Raw genomic sequence first — 21920 nt, forward strand, 5'->3', positions numbered from 1 at the left:
GGTGCAGTTCTGTGTGCCTCAGTTTAAGAAGGATATTGACAAGTTGGAACATGTACAGAGGAGGGCAACCAAGATGATCAAGGGTCTGGAAACCAAGCCTTATGAGGGAAAGGTGAGGGAGCTGGATGTGTTTAGCCTGGAATAGAAGAGACTGAGAAGAAATAGGACTCCACTGTGGAAGCTCCAATACAAACAGAATTTCCCTTGCTTTGTTGCAGTAAAAGACTGCTAGAGCAGGGTTGAAAGGTTAAAGCCCCTTTAACTGAAGGGGCACCTTTCAACAAAGCTGGATATTGCAATTGGGATGGAACTCCTATATGGTGCTCATTCTAAGGTTGCCTGACGCAATGGTGGAGTGGGATGGAGATCAGATTGGGCAGATAAGGTGGTGGAACCCTTCAAAGAATAACCAAAGCCCAATGCACCCAGTGTCTCCATGTTTCACATGTGCATATTCATTAGATTTCACTCATTTGGAGATTTCTCTTTACTTTCAAGAGACTTGCCTGCCTGTTTCTCAGTTACCAGCAATTCTCTTTCTTCTTATAGCCATAGATAAATTTGCAGTGCAAACCCATACTTGCCTGTTCAGCAGTAAATCTGATTTGAGTTCAGCGAGGCTTGCTCTCAGATTAAGTAGACAGAGGGCTGCAGTCAACTGATTTTAATGTGTGAAATTGTGCAGAGGATTGCTGCCTAATTCTAAAGATAGGTGCTACCATCTGTTACTGGGCAAAACATCATCTGTTTAATTTCTGCATGTCAGTCAGCTGTTAAAGGTGCCAGAGTGAAGTTGGTAGAACAAAATATCCTTTATTTAATAAAATTTACATACCACTTACCGTAAGAAAATCTCTAAGCAGTGTACAAAAATATAATATAAAATATTGAAATTATTGATAAAAACAGATAGTTAAAAACATTTAAAAGATGATTAAAATCAACAGTAAATCCCCTTGGATATCAATGGAATTTGCTTCCACATCTGGAAGTGGATTCACCCACACCTGTAACCTGGGAGAATAGTCTGTTTGCCTTTGGTCGGCCCTATGTCCATCCATTCTGGACCCAGTTTCAGATGACTAAATACAGCAACACTTTACCCATTTTCCATTCCATCTCCAGGCTTCCATACTCTCCTGTCCCTTGGCCTGTCATCTGTTTTTGACACCCAGTAGCGTACATGATATGTTAGACAATAAACACAGTTGTTAAACAGATAGTCTTGTTTTCAAGTTTCTTAAAGTTATACTGTTTGCAATGCTGAGGAAAAGACTTGGTCAACAAACGACTTCCATCAGTTGTATCCTGGCTGCAATAGATTTCCAGACAGATTTTCTGTGATCAAATAATTTCATATATTCTTTCATTACAGCATTCCTTGGTAATCAGCTAGTATGTTTCTTAAAAGGGCAGGAAGCAATTGCATGTCTCAGCAACATTATACAATTGTAAACAATCAATGTTTATGATTTTACATATTTACAAATTCACTTTTCTGCACATAATATGCAGTTTGTTCCACAATAAAGAAATATGGATTGAGTAAGTCCTATTTTCAGAAGCTGAATTCCTTATTAATCTCAGTTTGCTAACTCTCAGACTCAAAGCTTTTAAACAGGTTTTGGAAATCATTAAGATGTGGTTCGTAGTTTTGATCCCAGATTTGCCCTCTCAGTTTATTTGGTTTCAGATGTGGTTATTTTTTTAAAAAAGGAGCAGCAATCATTACACCAATCAGTCCAGCCTTCTTTAAAGCCAGCTTCCAAGCAGTCTACACTGTAAGTCTAAGAACATTCTGGAAATGTCAGAAAACACAAGTTCGTTTTTTTATATACTGTATATTTGTATTTCCCATGAGAAACTCAGACCTGTATGTGCGGATTTCTCAGGAGAGCTCTTAAAAAGCAGGTACAGCAGCTAACATCTTGCACACAGGCCATGTTTCTCATATCGTATGGATTGCAACAGGACGACCACCGAAGAAAGTCTGACAAAAAGATGTCCACGGTGCACTGTTCTCATACCCTGGAGGACTGAAATTCTTCTTCAAGGACCTCCTCCACAGTCGCGTTCTCATAAGCAGGAGGGGGTGTGAGGGGCTCCGGACGTTCTGCCCGCTCTTCAACACCTTTGAGTTCGTGGGTATCCGAGACAAATCGCTGCAGTTTTGGCGGCATGAGCAACCTGAGGCGAAACCTGGACTGTAGATCTGCCTCTGAGGCACGCCGTGTGCCTGGTGCCACCGAAACACTGAACGCCTCGACCACAGTCTCTCCGTGGGCAGGAGGCTCAATGACCACGCTGTACGGAGGGGGCTCCACTGGGGTTGTCCCTGGACTGGAGGTGATGGTCCAGATGGTTGGTCCCGATAAGTAGCCAGTAGTCACCACCTCCTCATATGCCGGTGCCTCATAGGCCTCATTGTCTATGCTGGTAAAAGAGAGGGGGAGTAGTTAAAAACGCAAATCATTATAATAGCTCCATACTTTCCACAAAGGAGGGTTCTCTGTGCTCTCAACAAACAATAATATCTACCATATTCAAGCAATGGGATCATCAAGGGCATTCTGGCCCCCACAATCACAGGCCTCATCTGCACAGTGCATATAAAACACTATGATACCAGATGTGTGTGGTATAAATAAAAAAAAATAGTATTATTATTAAACAGTGGGGGTTTCCTCAAAAGAATTCTGGGAACTGTATCTTGCTAAGAGTGCTGAGAGCTGTTAGGGGTCTCCTACTCCTTTCACTGGAGCTATAGTTCCCAAACTTTGCTGCAGAGAAGGAGTGACTATTAAACCTACTGTAGAATTTGATAGACTTTTAGGGTGCTTCCAGATAGAATCCCACTCCAAAATAACAAATCCTTTCACTCTTGCCCCTGGATTTTTTGAGGTTGGTTCAGATACAATGCTAACTTATGGTTTTCATTGCTTTTAACAACCAGCCACAAGCAGTTTTGTTAATATGATCCTTCAGTCCTCCACTGGGAATATTTCATACAATGCATTGTTTGATTCACTGACCCAAAAGGAGGTGGTAACTGGTAGCTCAGGAGAGTTTTTAAGACTTTAGGCTTTTGTCAATGGAGAATATATGGAGAATATATCAATTACAAGCTATTTGCCACTACAGTTAAGTAGCTAAACACCAAGTTAAGTAATATACCTCAGAATGGGCTGTTGCCTTCATGATCAGCTTGTAAGCTTCCCAGAATTATTGGTTGGCCACTTGGAGTGTTGGTTCTGACTTTTAAAGCCCTAAACCCCCATCGTTCAGCCCAGACACTGAGGTCCAGCTCCAAGGGTCTTCTGCCGTTTACCTCCCGGCGAGTAGTGAGGTTACAGGAAACCAGGCAGAGGGCCTTCTTGGAATGTCCTCCCATCAGATGTCAAGGATATAAAGAACTACACAACTTTTAGAAGATACCTGAAGGCAGCCCTGTATCAGGGAGTTTTTAATGTTTAACGTTTTACTGTGTTTTTATATTTTGCTGGCAGCCGCCCAGAGTGGCTGGGGAAACCCAGCCAGATGGGTGGGGTATAAACGATATTATCATCAGCATGCAGGACAAACAGATCCATGGTTTGATCTGGCCATGCTCTCTTCATGATCTACCACAGGCTTCCTCAACCTCGGCCCTCCAGATGTTTTTGGCCTACAACTCCAATGATCCCTAGCTAGCAGGACCAGTGGTCAGGGATGATGGGAATTGTAGTCTCAAAACATCTGGAGGGCCGAGGTTGAGGAAGCCTGGTCTACCACAATCTGCTCTTTGTATAGACTACCTCTAAAGGGTCAGCATATGGAAAGGAGAGGAAAGTAGATGCAGCTGCTTACCCAGCCTGACTTTGTCTCCGCGAGCCTGGGTTATTTTCTTCTGCTGGATTGCGTTGCTTCAGGTAGAACTCCGCTGCCAAACTAATGAGGTAGCCAAGCAAACACAGACCCCCCACTGCAATGAAGAAAAATCCAACAGGGTTGATGTCAGTGGAGAGGGCCAGCATGGTTATTCCAATGAGAAGCGTGGCGGTGAACAGCACCATTAACGTTTGACGGAGGCTCTTCCAGTGTGACGCGGATAACATGGCAGAGGGAATGGTAAGCGTGGCAGTCAATGCGAGAAAGCTGGGCAGCGGCAAGAATGGGCATCTGTCAAAGAGATGAAAGGCAGTGATGCTGATGAAGAGACACGGGCACATGCGACTCAAGCACATGGCAAGGATCTCAAATGACACGCCATGTGCAAGCCAAGTACCTGATGACATGAGTGCAAATATATACAGGCAATCATTCCAATGAAGTAACCACTTAGAGCTATTGAAGCACTAGTCCTCATCCAAGATAAATATACAACATAATGAAGGATTAGGGCAGGGGTAGGGAACCTTTGGCCTGGGGCTCAAATGTGGCCCTCTGTATCTGGCCCCTGGGACTCCCCAAGCTATACCCTCCCACCCCAAGCCATATCAACCCTCCTCAACTACTTTTGCCTACTGGGACTGAGATAATTCTTCTTGCTGGATGGATGGAGAAACGTGTGTGGGCCTCTGGTTGTGGAAACAGCTGACATTTTCATGGCTGGAATGTGGTCTCTGTTGCTCCACCTGCCACTAGTATGTGGCTTCCGCCCTTGAGCTGAAAGACATCCCTCATTCCTGGAATAAGGAGGATGAGCGGAGAGCTTGCTCTTCCTTAGACTTCGCTTTTGTGCAACTGTGGAGAAGCTTTGGCTTGCCAGATGATGCCAAACTCCAACTACCATAATCCTTGGCCACTGGCCATACTTGCTAGGGCTGATGGGAGTTGTAGTTTAGCAACATCTGAAGGGCCAAAGGTTCCCCCCGCCCCTCCTGCCCTAGTGGATTCTCAAAGGAAAACATGGAGATGATAGATAGATAGATAGATAGATGATAGATAGATAGATAGACAGATAGATAGATGATAGATAGATAGATAGATAGATAGATAGATAGATAGATAGATGATAGATATAGATAGATAGATAGATGATAGATAGATATAGATAGATAGATAGATAGATAGATAGATAGATAGATAGATAGATAGATGATAGATAGATAGATAGATAGATAGATAGATAGATAGATAGATAGATGATAGATAGATAGATGATAGATAGATAGATAGATAGATAGATAGATAGATAGATAGATATAGATAGATAGATAGATGATAGATAGATATAGATATAGATGATAGATAGGATGAAAAATGTTAGATCACAGTTGAGTGAAAATAGATACCCTTGAATAAAATTGTGCTGTTACTTTAAAGGGCTACATGAGTGCTCCTGCAGATATCTAGATAAGCAAATATATTCTCATATATAATTTTAAAGTTAAAAACTGGTCCAAAATTGAGGCAAACACTAGGAATTGGAAGTGGGTGACTTATCGTGAGTGCCATATTGAACACTGGTCTTCAACTGGTGGGTTGGCAACCCAAGCCAGGTCATGGCCTAATCCAGGGGTAGGCAACCTAAGGCCCATGGGCCACAAGTGGCCCACGGGGGTCGTTTAACCGGCCTCCAAACTGAGCCACGAGTCCCTGCGTGCTGCACTAAACCGGCACAGCACAGTGCGGGGACTCGCTTCCACAGCGGTGGAAATCGCATCTGCACAGAAACAGATGCCGGAAATCGCGGGCAGGCGGGTGCGCTCATGCACATGCTCATGCGTACACGCAATCCGGCTCATGGAGGGATCTCCACTGGACTGAACCAGCCCAGGTGAGGTAAACCTTGCCAACCCCTGGCCTAATCTAAGGTGGGTTGCAAAAACAGCACTAAAGGTAAAGGTAAAGGTACCCCTGCCCGTACGGGCCAGTCTTGACAGACTCTAGGGTTGTGCGCCCATCTCACTCAAGAGGCCGGGGGCCAGCGCTGTCCGGAGACACTTCCGGGTCACGTGGCCAGCGTGACAAAGCTGCATCTGGCGAGCCAGCGCAGCACACGGAAACACCGTTTACCTTCCCGCTAGTAAGCGGTCCCTATTTATCTACTTGCACCCGGTGGTGCTTTCGAACTGCTAGGTTGGCAGGCGCTGGGACCGAACGACGGGAGCGCACCCCGCCGCGGGGATTCGAACCGCCGACCTTTCGATCGGCAAGTCCTAGGCGCTGAGGCTTTTACCCACAGCGCCACCCGCGTCCCAAAAACAGCACTACCACCACACAAATAGATTGTTGGGGGTTTTTTAAAGCATTTTTTTTAAATTAAGAAATTAGCCCCTGCATGCATGATTGAGTTAAAAGTGGTCTGATAAGGCTGAAAACTACTGATCCTAGTAGATATCCGTGATAGTCATGCTAAGATGCAGACAAAAGACCAAATGCAGCACTTCAGAGAACTAATTCCAGCTTTCCTTGTGGAACCTGAAGTGCAACAGAGGCACACTAAACTGACCCGAGGCAGACACAAGAAATAAGCAATGGGCAACAACAGCATTTCAACATAGCTTTTTGCGTCTCTCAAAAGGTATAATATCACACATAGCCATGAGGACATGCCCAATATGCAATATGCATCGGACAAAAGGAATGTGCTGCCAGGACAAATTCCAAGGGAATCAAGCAACTACACAGAAAAACATAGGGTGCTGTTCAACTAAGCTTTATTTGGAGTAGACTCGTTGAAATTAATGGACCTATCTCAGTATGTTCGTTAATTTCAATGGCTCTTAGTTGAATGCCACCCACACATTTCAGAACAAATCCCACACAACGATCACATTGTGTGAGACTTCCCAACATCATTTGTCCCTCTTTTCTATCCATCCATCCAAAACAGCTAACTGGACTTGCCAATGGGGAAGATAAGTTTATGTTTTCTCAACGGCTGGGGAAGATCTTTCTTCACAGCCTGGAATCTCTCTGCTCCATTGAAAGGCAGCACCTTTTGGCTAGTGGGGATGGGCAAGTTTGAAAGCCAATGCAGGCAGAGCCCGGTAGAAAGCTGACACAGCTGTGGGTTGACTAAAGATGAAATCACAGTGGGGTGCAGTTTTCGCTCTGGGAATCTGGCGCAAGATCAGTGGTTCTGCTGCGCGCCACAGGAATCCCCTTGCTTCCCATATGTTCTGTCTGTACATTTAAATTGTAAATAAAAAACATGAAGACGACGTTGTAAGTCTCCTATGCTGCTTTACCCAAGAGAAATGAAACCAGGAGACCCTAGGGGGTCTGTGAATGGGCTTCAGGGGGTCTGTGAACCAGGCAAAAAAAAAGGTAAACAGGTGAAAAAAATCCCAGTGCAATAAATAATAATCATAGAGGGATGCAGGTGGCACTGTGGGTTAAACCACAGAGCCTAGGGCTTGCCAATCAGAAGGTCGGCGGTTCGAATCCCAGTGACGGGGTGACCTCCCGTTGCTCGGTCCCTGCTCCTGCCAACCTAGCAGTTCGAAAGCACGCAAGTGCAAGTAGATAAATAGGTACCACTCCGGTGGGAAGGTAAACGGCTTTTCCGTGCGCTGCTCTGGTTCGCCAGAAAGTGGTTTAGTCATGCTGGCCACATGACCCAGAAGCTGTACACCGGCTCCCTCGACCAATAAAGCGAGATGAGCGCCGCAACCCCAGAGTCGGTTACGACTGGACCTAATGGTCAGGGGTCCCTTTACCTTTTAAATAATAATCATAATAGTTTACTTATACCCACTGCTGATAAAAAAGCAGAGAGGCTCACCCAGTCTGATTTAACTGCATCCTTTGCTCCCCAGGTGAAATAAATGGCTCTCCAACTTTGGCTCCACTTGCATGTTCACAGCACAGTCATGTTGTTCCCTTTGGTGTCTGACAGCAACACAAGCCCTTTTAAACAGCTGCTTTCGTGCAAGCATGCATGGTCATCATGAGGCAGGCTGTGCCACAAATGGACATTGCTCCTTTCAGGCTACAGGGAAATCCCAGATGGAGGAAGTTCTGCTATTGGCCTCTGTTTGCACTAATAATAGCTTTCTTACTGGACTCTCGTTTCCCATGCCTTAAAAAAAAAAACAACAACAACAACAACCACCGAAGCTCTGCGTGTTCCTGAGCCTAGGCAGCAGTGCAGGAAAATTCCACTCTGCAGAGTCAGAGACGGAAGGTGCTTGCAAAAACCCAAACAAAGGACAGAGGAAGAAAAGGAAGTGAATAAGAAAAAGGAAGAAAGGGTGGGGAGAGATGGCAGGAGTTGTCTGAAAAAATTATCTGTCTCTCAGCTGCAGTACCCTTTCCTGGTATCTCACCTTCACGAACCAGCGTAGTAGTAGTAGTAGTAGTAGTAATAATAATAATAATAATAATAATAATAATAATTTATTTTCCCCCTGCCCATATGGCTGGGTTTCCCCAGCCACTCTGGGCGGCTTCCAACAAAATATTAAAATACAATAACCTATTAAACATTAAAAGCTTCCCTAAACAGGGCTGGCTTCAGATGTCTTCTAAGAGTCTGGTAGTTGTTTTTCTCTTTGACATCTGGTGGGAGGCCGTTCCACAGGACGGGTGCCATTTACTAGATACATTTATCTAGCATGCATATATATATATATATATATATATAATCACATGTGTTCCAACAACACACTTCCATAGACAATAAACATGGATACAACCCTAGATTCTGAAGGATGGAGGGGAGATAGAATCATAGAATTGCAGAGTTGGAAGGTATCCCGGGGGGGGGGAGGTTGTCACCTTGTCCAACCTCCTGTAATGCCGTCCCAGGGTAGGCTCGAACCACCAACAGCCAGAAACATTGACCCATATGTACATGCATCTGGAAATTCCAGAGATTTTTACTATAGTCAATCATCTGATTGAACAGACAAGCAGCTTTTTGACTTTAAACTAGCTGACATGCTCAGTAGGATTAACAGCTATAGTTTCGTTTTTTAAAAACACACACGCAAAACCCCCACTTTCAGAGTGTCTCTAACTGTGTATCTCCCAATTGCGTTTAGGCTATCCAAGACGGCTGAGAAATGGTCATGTAAGCATATGAAACTAACACTTGAGCAAAAGAAAGCCCAAGCGAATCCAAGCATACCTATAATTAACATAATTATGATAATTAATGTGGTGTAGTGGTTAGCTTCCAAGGAAGACCAGGGAGGGAGGTGTGAGTTCTGAACTCTTCTCAGGCATGAGAGTCACCAGGTTACCTTAGACCAGTCACCATCGCTCAGCGTAAACTATTGTGAAGATAAAATGGGGAGGGGAGGTTCCTAAACACCACGTTCCTTAAAGAAGGTAAAGGTAAAGGGACCCCTGACCATTAGGTCCAGTCGTGACCGACTCTGGGGTTGCGACGCTCATCTCGCTTTATTGGCCAAGGGAGCTGGCATACAGCTTCCGGGTCATGTGGCCAGCATGACTAAGCCGCTTCTGGCGAACGAGAGTAGCACACGGAAACGCCGTTTACCTTCCCGCCAGAGCAGTACCTATTTATCTACTTGCACTTTGACGTGCTTTCAAACTGCTGCTAGGTTGGCACGAGCAGGGACCGAGCAACGGGAGCTCACCCCATCGCGGGGATTCGAACCACCGACCTTCTGATCGGCAAGTCCTAGGCTCTGTGGTTTAGACCACAGTGCCACCCATGTGCCTTAAAGAAAGGCACATTAAATTGTAAATATGTATATATTATAAATGAATCTATTTACACACAGAGCACCAAACCTTCACTAATTAAAAATATAGCTCATCTTAAATCATGGAAAACTGTTTTAAATCTTAGCAATAGTATTCAAAACTTAACACCAATTTCTTGGTTAACCTTTAAGATACTTTGCATTTATGATTCATGGTTATTGCTGCAATGTAACAATGAAACATGCATATATTATCAATGACAGCTCACAGCCTCGTGCTTTGAGATGCTGTTAAATCTGTATATTAAAAAAAAAAAAAGCTTAAGAAGTATTGTAATAACGATGACGGAAGACAAAAGTGGCAACAGTAGTTTGGAAATGCTGACTCAACTTTACAGGAGTAGTTAGTTTAGTGGGTTTGTGCTTTTTTCCTCCCTATCTACCAATCAAGCTTGTTCATAATTCAGGTTGCAAACCTAAACAGGCTTAGTAGAGAGTAAACCACACTAAGCACAGCTTACTCCCGAGTCAATATAAATGTGATTGCAATGTCTGAGCACCAGCTGACTTCTTGCACAGGTCAGAAGGAACTACACTCAAGTCATTTAAAGCTTTGTAAAAGGATTCTACTGCTAGACAGAAACACACATGTGACCGATGCTCTCAGTATTTTTCATTTTACTTTGTCTCATGCATGTGCACACCTCGGCTACTTTCGCAAGCACAGTGGCGTAGCGTGGGGGGTGCAGGGGGGGGCCGGCCGCACCGGGCGCAACATCTGGGGTTAGGGCAAATCCACGGGTTAGGGGGCGCAAATCCACGGGTTAGGGGGCGCAAATTACTTGCCTTGCCCCGGGTGCTGACAACCCACGCTACGCCACTGCGCAAGCAACACTCACACAAGTCTCTGACAGCAGCAGCCCCTCACCAGCCCTGGTCACTCACCAAACTTGGATGCTTTGCACCAGCCTCAGCCATGAGGTCTTCCCTCCTGTGGTCATCCCCAGGTAACTGATTGCAAGCTCCTTTGCCAGGGCTCCCAGAAATGCCAGCAGCTTCCTGCCTTCACCCTTTAAGGGCACATCCAAACATCCAAGGAGGAAGTTGTGAGTGTAGAAACAGAGAACTACCCTTTCTTAGATTTCACAATCTTTCCCCCCAAATAGTATTGTCTCCTTTATCCACCTGAGAACGTTTTTCTTTCCTCTTTTGCCCTCCCAGCTGGGTCGCTTTAAAAGAGCAGGAAGGCGGCTGAGGAAATGGGTGGCGTATTGCAAAGAGTGAGTAAGGGGTGTGTGCCAATCTGCGTCTCCAGCTTCTTTTTCTTACTGGGGCGAAGATCTCTCTCTCTCTTTTATCTTGTAGAAAGCCTTCAGTGACACCTCCCTCGACAGGGTGGGGCATTAGGCCCATCCCTAAATCACATGGCATGTACATAACTATTTATGAGCTCTGTAAAGATATAAACTATGTGTTCTTCCTACTACTCAGGTTGCCTGGCAGGTACCGGTTTTAGTTTACACCCTTGACTTCTGTGCTATATGGACAAAGAGGGAATGGAGCTGCCGTCAGGTCAGTAACCTTCCCAGACGACAGCCGAGGCAGAAAGTCTCTGTGTGATTTAAGGAAAACACCTGGGGATTAGGAGCACAGAATAAAAGCGGCGAAAGTTCTTGTGAAATTACAGCTGTGTTGTTGAAATCTTGACAACTGGGTGAAGGATCACTGAAATATTACCCCAACCCAGGATCTAAACTTGCAAAAAGAACAGAGCATTAGGGAAGTGATTCAACACTGTAGATCAGTGGCTTTGAAACTTTTTGGCTTCTTACTGGCCAGCAAACAAGCCTTTTCTCTTCACAGAACTGAACTACACGGCACATACTCAATTCCTGAGCTTGGAGTTCCCCAGAACAGTTTGAAAACTATTATCTGAGATGGTTAGCCTTTCCTGGCCTGGATAGGGCTCATGGGAATTGTATTTCAAAACATCTGAAGGCACCAGGTTGGGGAAGGCCGGTGTAGATTATTATGTTTTGACCCAGCTAATGGGAAAGCCCCACATTCCCTACCTGGTACTATATCTGCACATCAGGAACACTATGAGATGAGTACCAGGAAAAAGCCAGACACTCTTCCTTGTGGAGCAATCATGCACACATTTCCATGAAGCCGTGCTCACTTCACAGCCTGCTATCCTGCTCCTTGCTAGCAGAAGAGCACTACAATCTGGAGCAGGGGTTTCTCAAACCGCAGGACCCACTTGAGAAAGTTGAAAATTATGGAGGCCCATCAGTCACAAGTTGATGATGCAATGGAAGAACCAGTCACCAAACGGCAGCTGACTCAAGAGTGGAGTTTGGCACAATCAGCTGGCAACTGGCTGACATAATTTTCAGTTTAAATCTAATCCCTCTTTTGAAATTGTTTCTGTTTTTCTTAATCCCTCAGTCCTTCCTGTTCTCTCTCGGCCCACTGATGAGGTGACTGCCTAAGGTGGCAGAGTCCACAGGGGCAGCAGATCCCAATGTAGATCTTTTATTTCTCCCTTGTTCCTGATTTAGATATTCACTTCATTCCTGGTGGTAAAGGTAAAGGTAAAGGTACCCCTGCCCGTACGGGCCAGTCTTGACAGACTCTAGGGTTGTGCGCCCATCTCACTCAAGAGGCCAGGGGCCAGCGCTGTCCGGAGACACTTCCGGGTCACGTGGCCAGCGTGACGAAGCTGCTCTGGCGAGCCAGAGCTGCACACGGAAACGCCGTTTACCTTCCCGCTAGTAAGCGGTCCCTATTTATCTACTTGCACCCGGGGGTGCTTTCGAACTGCTAGGTTGGCAGGCGCTGGGACCGAGCAGTGGGAGCGCACCCCGCCGCGGGGATTCGAACCGCCGACCTTTCGATCGGCAAGCCCTAGGCACTGAGGCTTTTACCCACAGCGCCACCCACGTCCCTCATTCCTGGTGGGGGAGGCACCATTTGGTGGCTTGCTTCAGGCGTCAAAACATCACATGGCCACAATACTATGTTGCTGTGGAAAGTCCAAACAACAGCAAGCCCTGAGGGATAGCTCCGTGGGTAGAGAATGAGACTTAATCTCAGGTTTATGAGCCCCACATTGGTGTGAAGATTCCTGTATTGAGGCGTTGGATTAGATTACTTTTGCGGTCCCTTCTACAATTCTGATTCAAGGTGGCTTATCTAATATTTGAAGAGAGGCTGTGCCACTGAGGTTCACCTCAATGTTTCCCTTGGGGATAACTTCAGTGGCAATTCTGCCTGGATGTATCCTGTCTCAAAGGCACCAGATGGATTTGTGTGCAACCTGATGTTACATTAACAGGACAAATGAGCCTGTTGTTCTCCAGAAACACCTTTTGGATGGAAAGCATGGGCACGAAAGGAAAACTTGCCCAACAGAATGTGGGAATGATAGACAGCCATTATGTGTTCTTAGCTTGAACCAGAAGTACACCCGCAGGGAACACCTCCAAAAAGAGACAAATCTAATGGCGATTTTGTTAAAAACTCTTCAAATGATACACACAACAAGTGTGGATCACAAGGACAACTGAATGAAAACCGAATGCCACCCAGGTAAAAGAAGAGACAAGGCCATTCATCTGCCAGTTGAGGCTCTGTATGTGGGTGACCAAAGCTAATATTTTTATGGTTTTTCATCATGGGAATGTGTTGAAAACACTCCCATGAATGACTGCCCACTTTACAATTCATATTCACTATATGACACATGAAGGGAGGGACACGGGTGGCGCTGTGGTCTAAACCACTGAGCCTCTTGGGCTTTCCAATTGGAAGGTTGGCGGTTCGAATCCCCGTGATGGGGTGAGCTCCTGTTGCTTGGTCCCAGTTCCTGCCAACCTAGCAGTTCAAAAGTACAGTGGTACCTCAGGTTACATACGCTTCAGGTTACATACGCTTCAGGTTACATATGCTTCAGGTTACATACGCTTCAGATTACAGACTCTGCTAACCCAGAAATAGTGCTTCAGGTTAAGAACTTTGCTTCAGGATGAGAACAGAAATCGTGTAGCGGCGGTGCGGCGGCAGCAGGAGGCCCCATTAGCTAAAGTGGTGCTTCAGGTTAAGAACAGTTTCAGGTTAAGAACGGACCTCCGGAACGAATTAAGTACTTAACCCGAGGCACCACTGTACACTAGTGCAAGTAGCGGGAAGGTAAACGGCATTTCTGTGCACTCTGGTTTCCATCACGTTGTCCCGTTGCACCAGAAGCGGTTTAGTCATGCTGGCCACATGACCTGTCTGTGGACAAACGCCGGCTCCCTTGGCCTGAAAGCGAGATGAGCACCGCAACCCCACCGTCGCCTTTGACTGGACTTAACTGTCCAGGGGTCCTTTACCTTTACCTTTATGACACATGGAATAGAGTTGGCTTAGTGTCATAAGTAAGGATGTTAGCTGGAGAGCCCATGGTTCAATTCTGACTTTAGCCAAGAACTCACTAGAACTGTGTGGCTTGGGAAAGACTGTTTTTCGTCTCAGCCCCCCTTTCCTTCCTTGTGAGGATAATAATTCTGGCTTATCTTGAAGGGTTGTTGACCATGTATATAAAGCAGACATAAACCACCCTGTATCAATGATAAATATTATTATACCAGGCCTACTGTCTTGTAATACAAGTTGGCTGCGTCAGCTTTTAAAAACATAAAAAATATACCAGTGTGCCGTATCTGTGAAGTAGGTCAGCTGTACACTGCTCTGCCCCTAACTTTCCCTCTCTTTCCAGTCACCCATTAATTCTCCACATCACCACTTTCCTAGGCTGCCATTGATTTGCCTTATCTTATCATTTGGGTATCCTGAGGCATTTACCTGGCTCTCATTGGGAGGGTCCTTGGCCCAGCCCATAAATTCCATTACGTTTTTTAGTCAGTGACCAATTTCAAGGCTGCTGTTTCCGTTCTTAAGAAACAGTCGCCACATGCAGGAATGCCTGCATTTGTTCTTTCTGCCCTAGGCATTTGTACACACTGCGACTTATTTACTCCAGAGCCAGGGCACTACCAACACAGGTTGTTATGTACTAAACTTGGATCCTAGAACAATAGGCAAGTAGGATCCTAGAGGCCACTTTTAAAATGAGGCTGCATTTTAAATTGCATTTTAACCTGTATTTTATTTTATTTTTTTGTTTCCCCTATTATGTTTTTACTGTAATTTTTACTGGTGTTAGCTGCCCTGAGCCGGGGAGGGCAGGGTATAAATAAATAAATTTATTTATTTATTTATTTATTATTACTATTATTAGAATGCAACAACTGATTGGCTTGCAGGAAAAGACCAATTAGGCTCCAGGAGGCAAGCAGAATCAGATGGCACTCATTGTGTAAATAATGTACAGTGGTACCTCGGGTTACATACGCTTCAGGTTACACACTCTGCAAACCTAGAAATAGTGCTTCAGGTTAAGAAATTTGCTTCAGGATAAGAAAAGAAATCGTGCTCCGGTGGCGTGGCAGCAGCAGGAGGCCCCATTAGCTAAAGTGGTGCTTCAGGTTAAGAACAGTTTCAGGTTAAGTACAGACCTCCGGAACGAATTAAGTACTTGACCCGAGGTACCACTGTATATAAAAGCCTGAGGTTGGGGGGGGGGCAGTTCAATCACTGTTTTACAAGCTGCAATAAAGAGCATGAAATCATTACAAGACTCTGAGTATATTTCACAGGTGTTGGAAACCAAGCACAGAGCATATTAGCTACAATCCATATGCATCCTGTAGTTCCTCGAAAAATGCTCCCATTTGATGTGTTTTCCCTCAAACCACCTTACATCCGGTTTGAAAACACATGCCGTGGCTGAAGTGTGCACAGTTTTAGCTGCCATTGCACATGGGCAGATGACAACTTCCTTGAATAGGAGTTGTGGGGATGAGACAACAAATCAGGTAATGACCCCTGACCCCTCTGTAGTGTGTACAGCTAGTGTAAATGTGTGTGGGGAAATTACTTCACTGTGTTTTAAGCTGCCTGTGTGGACCTGTTCAGGTGGTCAAATTGTGTCTGACTCGTCCTATTTCAGAACACAAAGGGCTTGCATAGTTGCATTTTATTCTATTCAAACAAAATCATTTACACATAGAAGCCTCACCTCCTCCATGGCACACCAATTTTCTACATATAGTGAAATTAAAGTTAAGGTGTTTTTTAAAAAAAAAAATTGTAGGAAAACTCAGCAATGGAGCCCCACCTGTAGCCTGAATTTATACAGCCAAGCAGCTACAGACTTACCACCTCACATCTGATTTTAATTCTCTTGGTTCTGTGGTCTAAAAACACAAATTCTTCTTTTTCCCTTTCACTGGTTGTTTCTTTTCTTACATGGTGTGCTGAGTCATGCTGATGGAAATGGACTTTGTTTTTCAGCCACTTGGAGACAGACAATCATTTTTATTAGTACTGAAAGTAGCTTGAGAGAGAGAACATTTCCCATGGTGTGTGCATATAAATAATAAAAGTATTATTATTATTATTATTGAATAGGATATCCCTATTTTCATCAGAGAAATGTTGGAGGGAATATTCTTATGATAGTGTACAGCATAAGCAGTGATCCTCTTTCAAACTGCTTTCAGCTCTCCAAAAAAGACATGCCAATCATACTGTTTCCAGGCCAGAATCCAGACATGGATTCATGTTTATTTGCTGCACATATGTCCCTCAGCACTTAGTAGATTTTGGATATAGGGCAAAGATAGGCATAACAAGTGTTATGTACTAAGCTTGGATTCTAGAACAATAGGCAAGTAGGATCCTAGAATACAACAACTGATTGCCTCGCAGGAAAAGACCAATCAGGCTCCAGGAGGGAAGAAGAATCAGCCAATCAGACGGGACTCATTGTGTAAATAATGTACAGTGGTGCCTCGCAAGACGAACGCCTCGCAAAACGAAAAACTCGCAAGACGAAAGGGTTTTCCGTTTTCGAGTCGTTCCGCAAGACGAATTTCCCTATGGGCTTGCTTCGCAAGAAGGAAGCCCATAGGGAAATCTCCGGGGACCTCTTTTAAATGCTGGCGGTGGGGAGCAAAGCCTGTCACCCCCCTCCGGCCTTCAGAAGAGGTCCAGGAAGGCCGGCGGGGGCCGAAAGGCTTTGCTCCCCACCGCCAGCATTTTAAAAGCGGTCCGGGATAGCAGGGAATTGCGCTGCGTTTTCCCGCTATCCCGGACCGCTTTTAAAATGCTGGCCGTCGGGAGCAAAGACTTTCGCCCACCGCCGGCCTTCAGAAGAGGTCCTGGACCTCTTCTGAAGGCAGGCGGGGGGCAAAAGTCTTTGCTTCCCCCCCGCCTGCCTTCCCGGGACAGCGGAGACTTCTCCGCTGTCCCGGGGTGATCTTAAAATGCTGGCGGGCGGCAGCGAAGCCTTCGCTGCCGACCCCCAGCATTTTAAAAGCCCCCGGGACAGCGGAGGCTTCGCTGCCGCCCACCAGCATTTTAAAATCGCCCCGGGACAGTGGAGAAGTCTCCGCTGTCCCGGGGGCTTTTAAAATGCTGGCGGTCGGCAGCAAAGCCCTCCTGTCCCGGGAGCTTGCGGGGCGGGAGGTGGAGAGAAGGGCTTTTCTTCGCACCGCCAGCCTTCCGAACAGCCTTCTGAAGGCTGGCGGTGGGAAGAAAAGCCCTTGTCCCCCCCCCCCCAGCCTTCAGAAGAGGTCGGGGGACAGACTGTCCCCGGACCTGGTCTGAAGGCGGTTTCCATAGGAACGCATTGATTGATTTTCAGTGCATTCCTATGGGAAACCGTGCTTCGCAAGACGAAAAACTCGCAAGAAGAAAAAACTTGCGGAACGAATTAATTTCGTCTTGCGAGGCACCACTGTACATAAAATCCTGAGATTTGGGGGGCCATTAAATCACTGTTTTACAAGCTGCAATAAAGAGCATGAAATCACAACAGAACTCCGAGTATATTTCCACAAGTGTGTTCAGATAAAGCATTAGCCACGGTTTAGCAAAGCAGTGGCATGTGAGCAGGGTGGGGACTCTCCTGGTGGCAACCCTGAGATTACTGGGACAGAGGCAGAGAGATTTGGGAGCTGCAGCTTGGGAGTCTTGATGTCCTGAAAGCATACATGCCATCTATCCCAAGCCTTGCCACCACCTTGCCGCACTTCATCCCTGCCCCAGTGAGTGCATCACCAATAACAAAAGGATGCCACGGCCACTCCACCCCCTTCACGCACTACAGATGGCTTAACAGAACAAGAATGAGCCCCACTGAGCCTTGGCTTCTTCCATGCCCCTCTCCAGGGCAGCCACAAATAAGAGATCATAAACACCCATTTCAGATTACCTCCAGTTTCGCCTGTCGTGTGAACACAGCATAATCAACCCTATGGTTAGTTGAAACAAGCTAATTTGGTCAACTCTGGCTTGACGTTGGCCTGTTTCAAATAGCCTAGGTTGTCTGGTTTGAACAACATGGCAAGCTGTGCTTAATCTGAAACAGAGGCAAAATCTTCTAACTTCTTTCTCACAGCCATGCCAGTGGGATGGGGACTGTGTGCGCCAGAGATTACATCTAACTCAACCCAATATTTAAAGACTAGTCATGGCGGGTTCTTCACTCGTGTTCGAAATACAGTTTCCTACTGGCTTCGCAATTCATCGGATAGAAGTACAGTGGTACCTCAGGTTACGTTTGTTTCATGTTACGTTTTTTCAGGTTGCGTCCCGTGGAAACCCGGAAGTAACGGGAAGGGTTACTTCCAGGTTTCGCCGCTCATGCATGCACAGAAGCGCTAAATTGCGCTTTGCACATGCGCACAAGCACCAAACCGCGCCGTGCACCTGCGCAGATATAGCTCTTCAGGTTACGAGCTTTTCATGTTGCGAATGGGCCTCTAGAACGGATCCCGTTTGCAACCAGAGGTACCACTGTACATTATTTTGGCACATTGAATCCTCCTTTTTAAAGTATAGATATATTAATTTAAGCATTCATGTTTTGCCTTTTTTTTAAAAAAAAAGAGAGAGAAGTGTTTAGAATAGAAGCAAAAGTGCCCTGAGGATGGTATGAGGGTGGGAATCATAGACTGGATAATTGGTACCCACATTCACAACCAGTTGGGCTGCAAACCTGCAGAACTGCCTCTCCCTGCCCCAGAGCACAACCCGAGCAATAATTGATATACCCCTATTTCCCCTTTGAAGAAGTCTTAATAAATTTTGTTAAACCTTCAGATCAACATCTAGAAGCAGAGGAGGACCTCAAGAGGTTTAATCTCTAGAGTGGAACAGACGCATCTTGGCTAAAGTGAGGATCTATGTAAATACAACCACATAAACAGTCTGGGATTCATTCTGAACTGTCAAGTATGATAACCTAGTGAGGGACAATTATATTTTTCTAGGACATTTTTAGAGCTGGGAGACCACTTTAGAAACACCCCAAGTATGTTCAGTCCAAACATATTTATTCTCTTGAGCTCTGAAAACAAAGAGTTCTGAAAGGGAAAATCACTGAGGGCAATTTCAGATAAATAGCCAAAGCTTGTACAGATTATCAGCAGGGCTAAAGCTCACAATGCGTGTAAGGCTTATTAGAGGTGTTCAAAATAACCAAAAGGAGGGTGGGTGGGTGTTTTGCTGTGTTCAGGAAATGGTAGGTTCACGGTGTGAAGGACGGAAAAGTCTTAGCAGGTGATAGGGAGCAGACAGGATTGCTTCAGTCTTCTCACACAATGGAAACTGTGCTTGACCTCATAAAAACAGATTATGAGATAAATGGACAGAGTTGCATCCCCAGATAGGTGAAGAGATGATACAGGAGCCCTTAGCCCATTGAAACTAATTCAAGTCTTCAGGGCCTGGTGAATTGCACCCTAGGGTACTAAAGGAACTTGCAGATATTATGTCAGTGGTTAATTACACTTTTCAGAAATTCTTAAAGAACGGCAAGAGTGGAAGTGGGCAGATGTTCCTACGACTGGAGCACTACTACTCAAACTATTGACCAGACTGCTGTGAACATTTTTTGATCTTGATTCGGAAGATTAAGAAGGCAAAAGGAATTAATATCATTTTTTTTTTTTTACCTGGGTTTGGGAATTAATCCAATACAAAAATGTTTCTCTGTACCTGGCACATCAACACCTCTTCATATTGTGTTAAATAATATTTCCAATTTCAGAATTGAAAAGTTTTTGATTTTTTAAAAAATTAAATAAAAGCTAGAAAGACCATTTTCTACCTGCGATCCCTTAGGACAGGGTTGGGAACCTAAGGCCCAGGGGCCGGATGCGGCCCATTCACCTTCTCAATCCGGCCCGTGGGCGGTCTGGGAATCAGCATGTTTTTACATGAGTAATAATAATAATTATTATTATTTATACCCCGCCCTCCCCAGCCAAGACCGGGCTCAGGGCGGCTAACACCAGGTATAAAAACAATTGATTAAAATACAACTTAAAAACAAGATTAAAATACAGTATTAAAAATGCAGCCTCATTTCAGTAGAAACTCAAATCAAAAACTTTTGGGGGATGAAAACGTCAAAATGTGTCCTTTTATTTAAAATGCATCTCTGGGTTATTTGTGGGGCACAGGAATTCGTTCATCCCCCCCCCTCAAAAAAATATAGTCCGTCCCACCACATGGACCACATGGTCTGAGGGATGGTGGACCGGCCCACGGCTGAAAAAGGTTGCTGACTGTTCCCATCTCCTCCCACTCAGTGAAGAATTTGAACTAGAGGTTGCAGTGTCTACCAAAATCTTTAATGCTCAGATCAGTGTGATACATGGGCAAAATGCCATTCAAAGGCACAGCAGGTGCTACACGTAGCCAAGCAAGCAAAGACATTGATCCAGGAACACATACCCCAGCTTAGGAGCTAACTCCTGTTGTAAACAAAATTTTGCCCTTTTCCCTTATGGGGTATCCAAGAGCCCATATAGAGTCCTTACATAGGTTCCCTATTGGTAGCAGAGAATAACAGAGGCCAACCAGAGAATATTGAGAAGCAAAACAGCTAGTAAGCTTGATCTTTATTGATCTGTTGCAACAGGGTGCTCCCCACACACACAGGAAAGGAGGGGGAACCCAGAAAAATGGGGCACAAGGCCTTATAAAGACTTTTGAAATTGCCACCCTGTCGATCAAGACCACCCCCAGAAACATCATACATACATCACAGAAGGGGTGTAACCTAAGACCACCCCTCAGATACATCATATCTACACCACAAAAAAGGCATTCTAAAACAGAAATTTGAATGTTGTTTTTCTCCTGTCGTTGTTTATCTCCTGTCTGGCAGGTTACTTGATTGGATTGCCTGGGTAGCCTGGCCATTCTTTTGTAATGATAAATACTTAGTTCCTGGGCCAGGTCACAGGCTCACACCCTATTCATATCTCAAATGTGCCCTTAAGACAGGATTTGTGAGGAAAGAGACAATGGAAGGTTTTCCCACTTTGACCTTGCAGAGAAAAGATTTGCTCAGTTTAGGATTCAAAATGGTTCTGGTTGGTCTTCCTGTGCTGATCTATGTACATGCTTGGTTGGTACGCTTATGAACATTACCATATATCTAAGACCATAAAATTCCTATCACACTCCTCTTAAGCCCGCTCCCCAATAAAATATTTGAAGGGGCTGGGTCTCCCCCACCCCCCCAAAAAAAGTTGATGGGTATTGCCATTCAAATTTTGTGTGTGCTGGGTCATGTGATTGATAATACTGGCCCACCCATATTTTATTTAAGTTGGTACCTCTGCACCCCAGCAACCTTGTTATTAGGAAGCGGGGTGGGCACTAATTTTTCACCCAGGCGCAATGATCCCATGTTGAAAACAAACACATTTGCATCCCGAGCTTCCCCTGACCCCAGCCCCCAGAACGGGTCTGGGAGCGGCGTCGAGTTTGTGCGCAACCTCGCCTTCACTCCCGGAGCTTGCTGCTATCCGCAAGCCTTCGGAGCCCAGCGGGAACTCCCGCCGGGCTCCGAAGGCTTGCGGATAGCTGCCTGAAGCCCGGGGTGCACAGCGGGAGTTGGCGCTGCGCTCCCCGGGCTTCAGGCTGCAGGCTGCTATCCGCAAGCCTTCGGAGCCTGGTGGGAACTCCCGCCGCCCTCCGAAGGCTTGTGGATAGCTGCCTGAAGCCTGGAGAGCGAGAGGGGTCGGTGCGCACCGACCCCTCTCGCTCTCCAGGCTTCAGCGAAATCCTGCATTCGCTCCATAGGACGCACACACATTTCCCCTTCATTTTTGGAGGGGGGAAAGTTCGCCCTATAGGGCGAAAAATATGGTAATTGTAGTTACTGGGCAACTGCAGAAGAGGGTCACC

General features: G+C 45.6%; 1 protein-coding gene across 1 annotated transcript; it reads right to left on the minus strand.

The window, feature by feature from the left end:
* Nucleotides 1-793: 793 nt before the first annotated feature.
* Nucleotides 794-10933, minus strand: TMEM139 (transmembrane protein 139). The gene is made up of 3 exons (XM_028712858.2): nucleotides 10548-10933; nucleotides 3847-4158; nucleotides 794-2433 (listed from the first exon to the last, which is right to left on the minus strand). Exons 2-3 carry the CDS (start codon nucleotides 4092-4094, stop codon nucleotides 2022-2024), a joined length of 660 nt encoding a protein of 219 aa, XP_028568691.2. The 5' UTR covers nucleotides 4095-4158; nucleotides 10548-10933; the 3' UTR covers nucleotides 794-2021.
* Nucleotides 10934-21920: the final 10987 nt, after the last annotated feature.

This window comes from Podarcis muralis, chromosome 17 (assembly GCF_964188315.1).
Source record: "Podarcis muralis chromosome 17, rPodMur119.hap1.1, whole genome shotgun sequence".
NCBI classification, from domain to species: Eukaryota; Metazoa; Chordata; class Lepidosauria; order Squamata; family Lacertidae; genus Podarcis; species Podarcis muralis.

Coding starts and splice junctions, on each gene's coding strand:
- TMEM139 (XM_028712858.2), bottom strand. CDS start 4,094: ATGTTATCCGCGTCACACTGGAAGAGCCTCCGTCAAACGTTAATGGTG. Junction 2,434..3,846: donor CGGAGACAAAGTCAGGCTGG/GTAAGCAGCTGC, acceptor CTCTTTTACCAG/CATAGACAATGAGGCCTATG.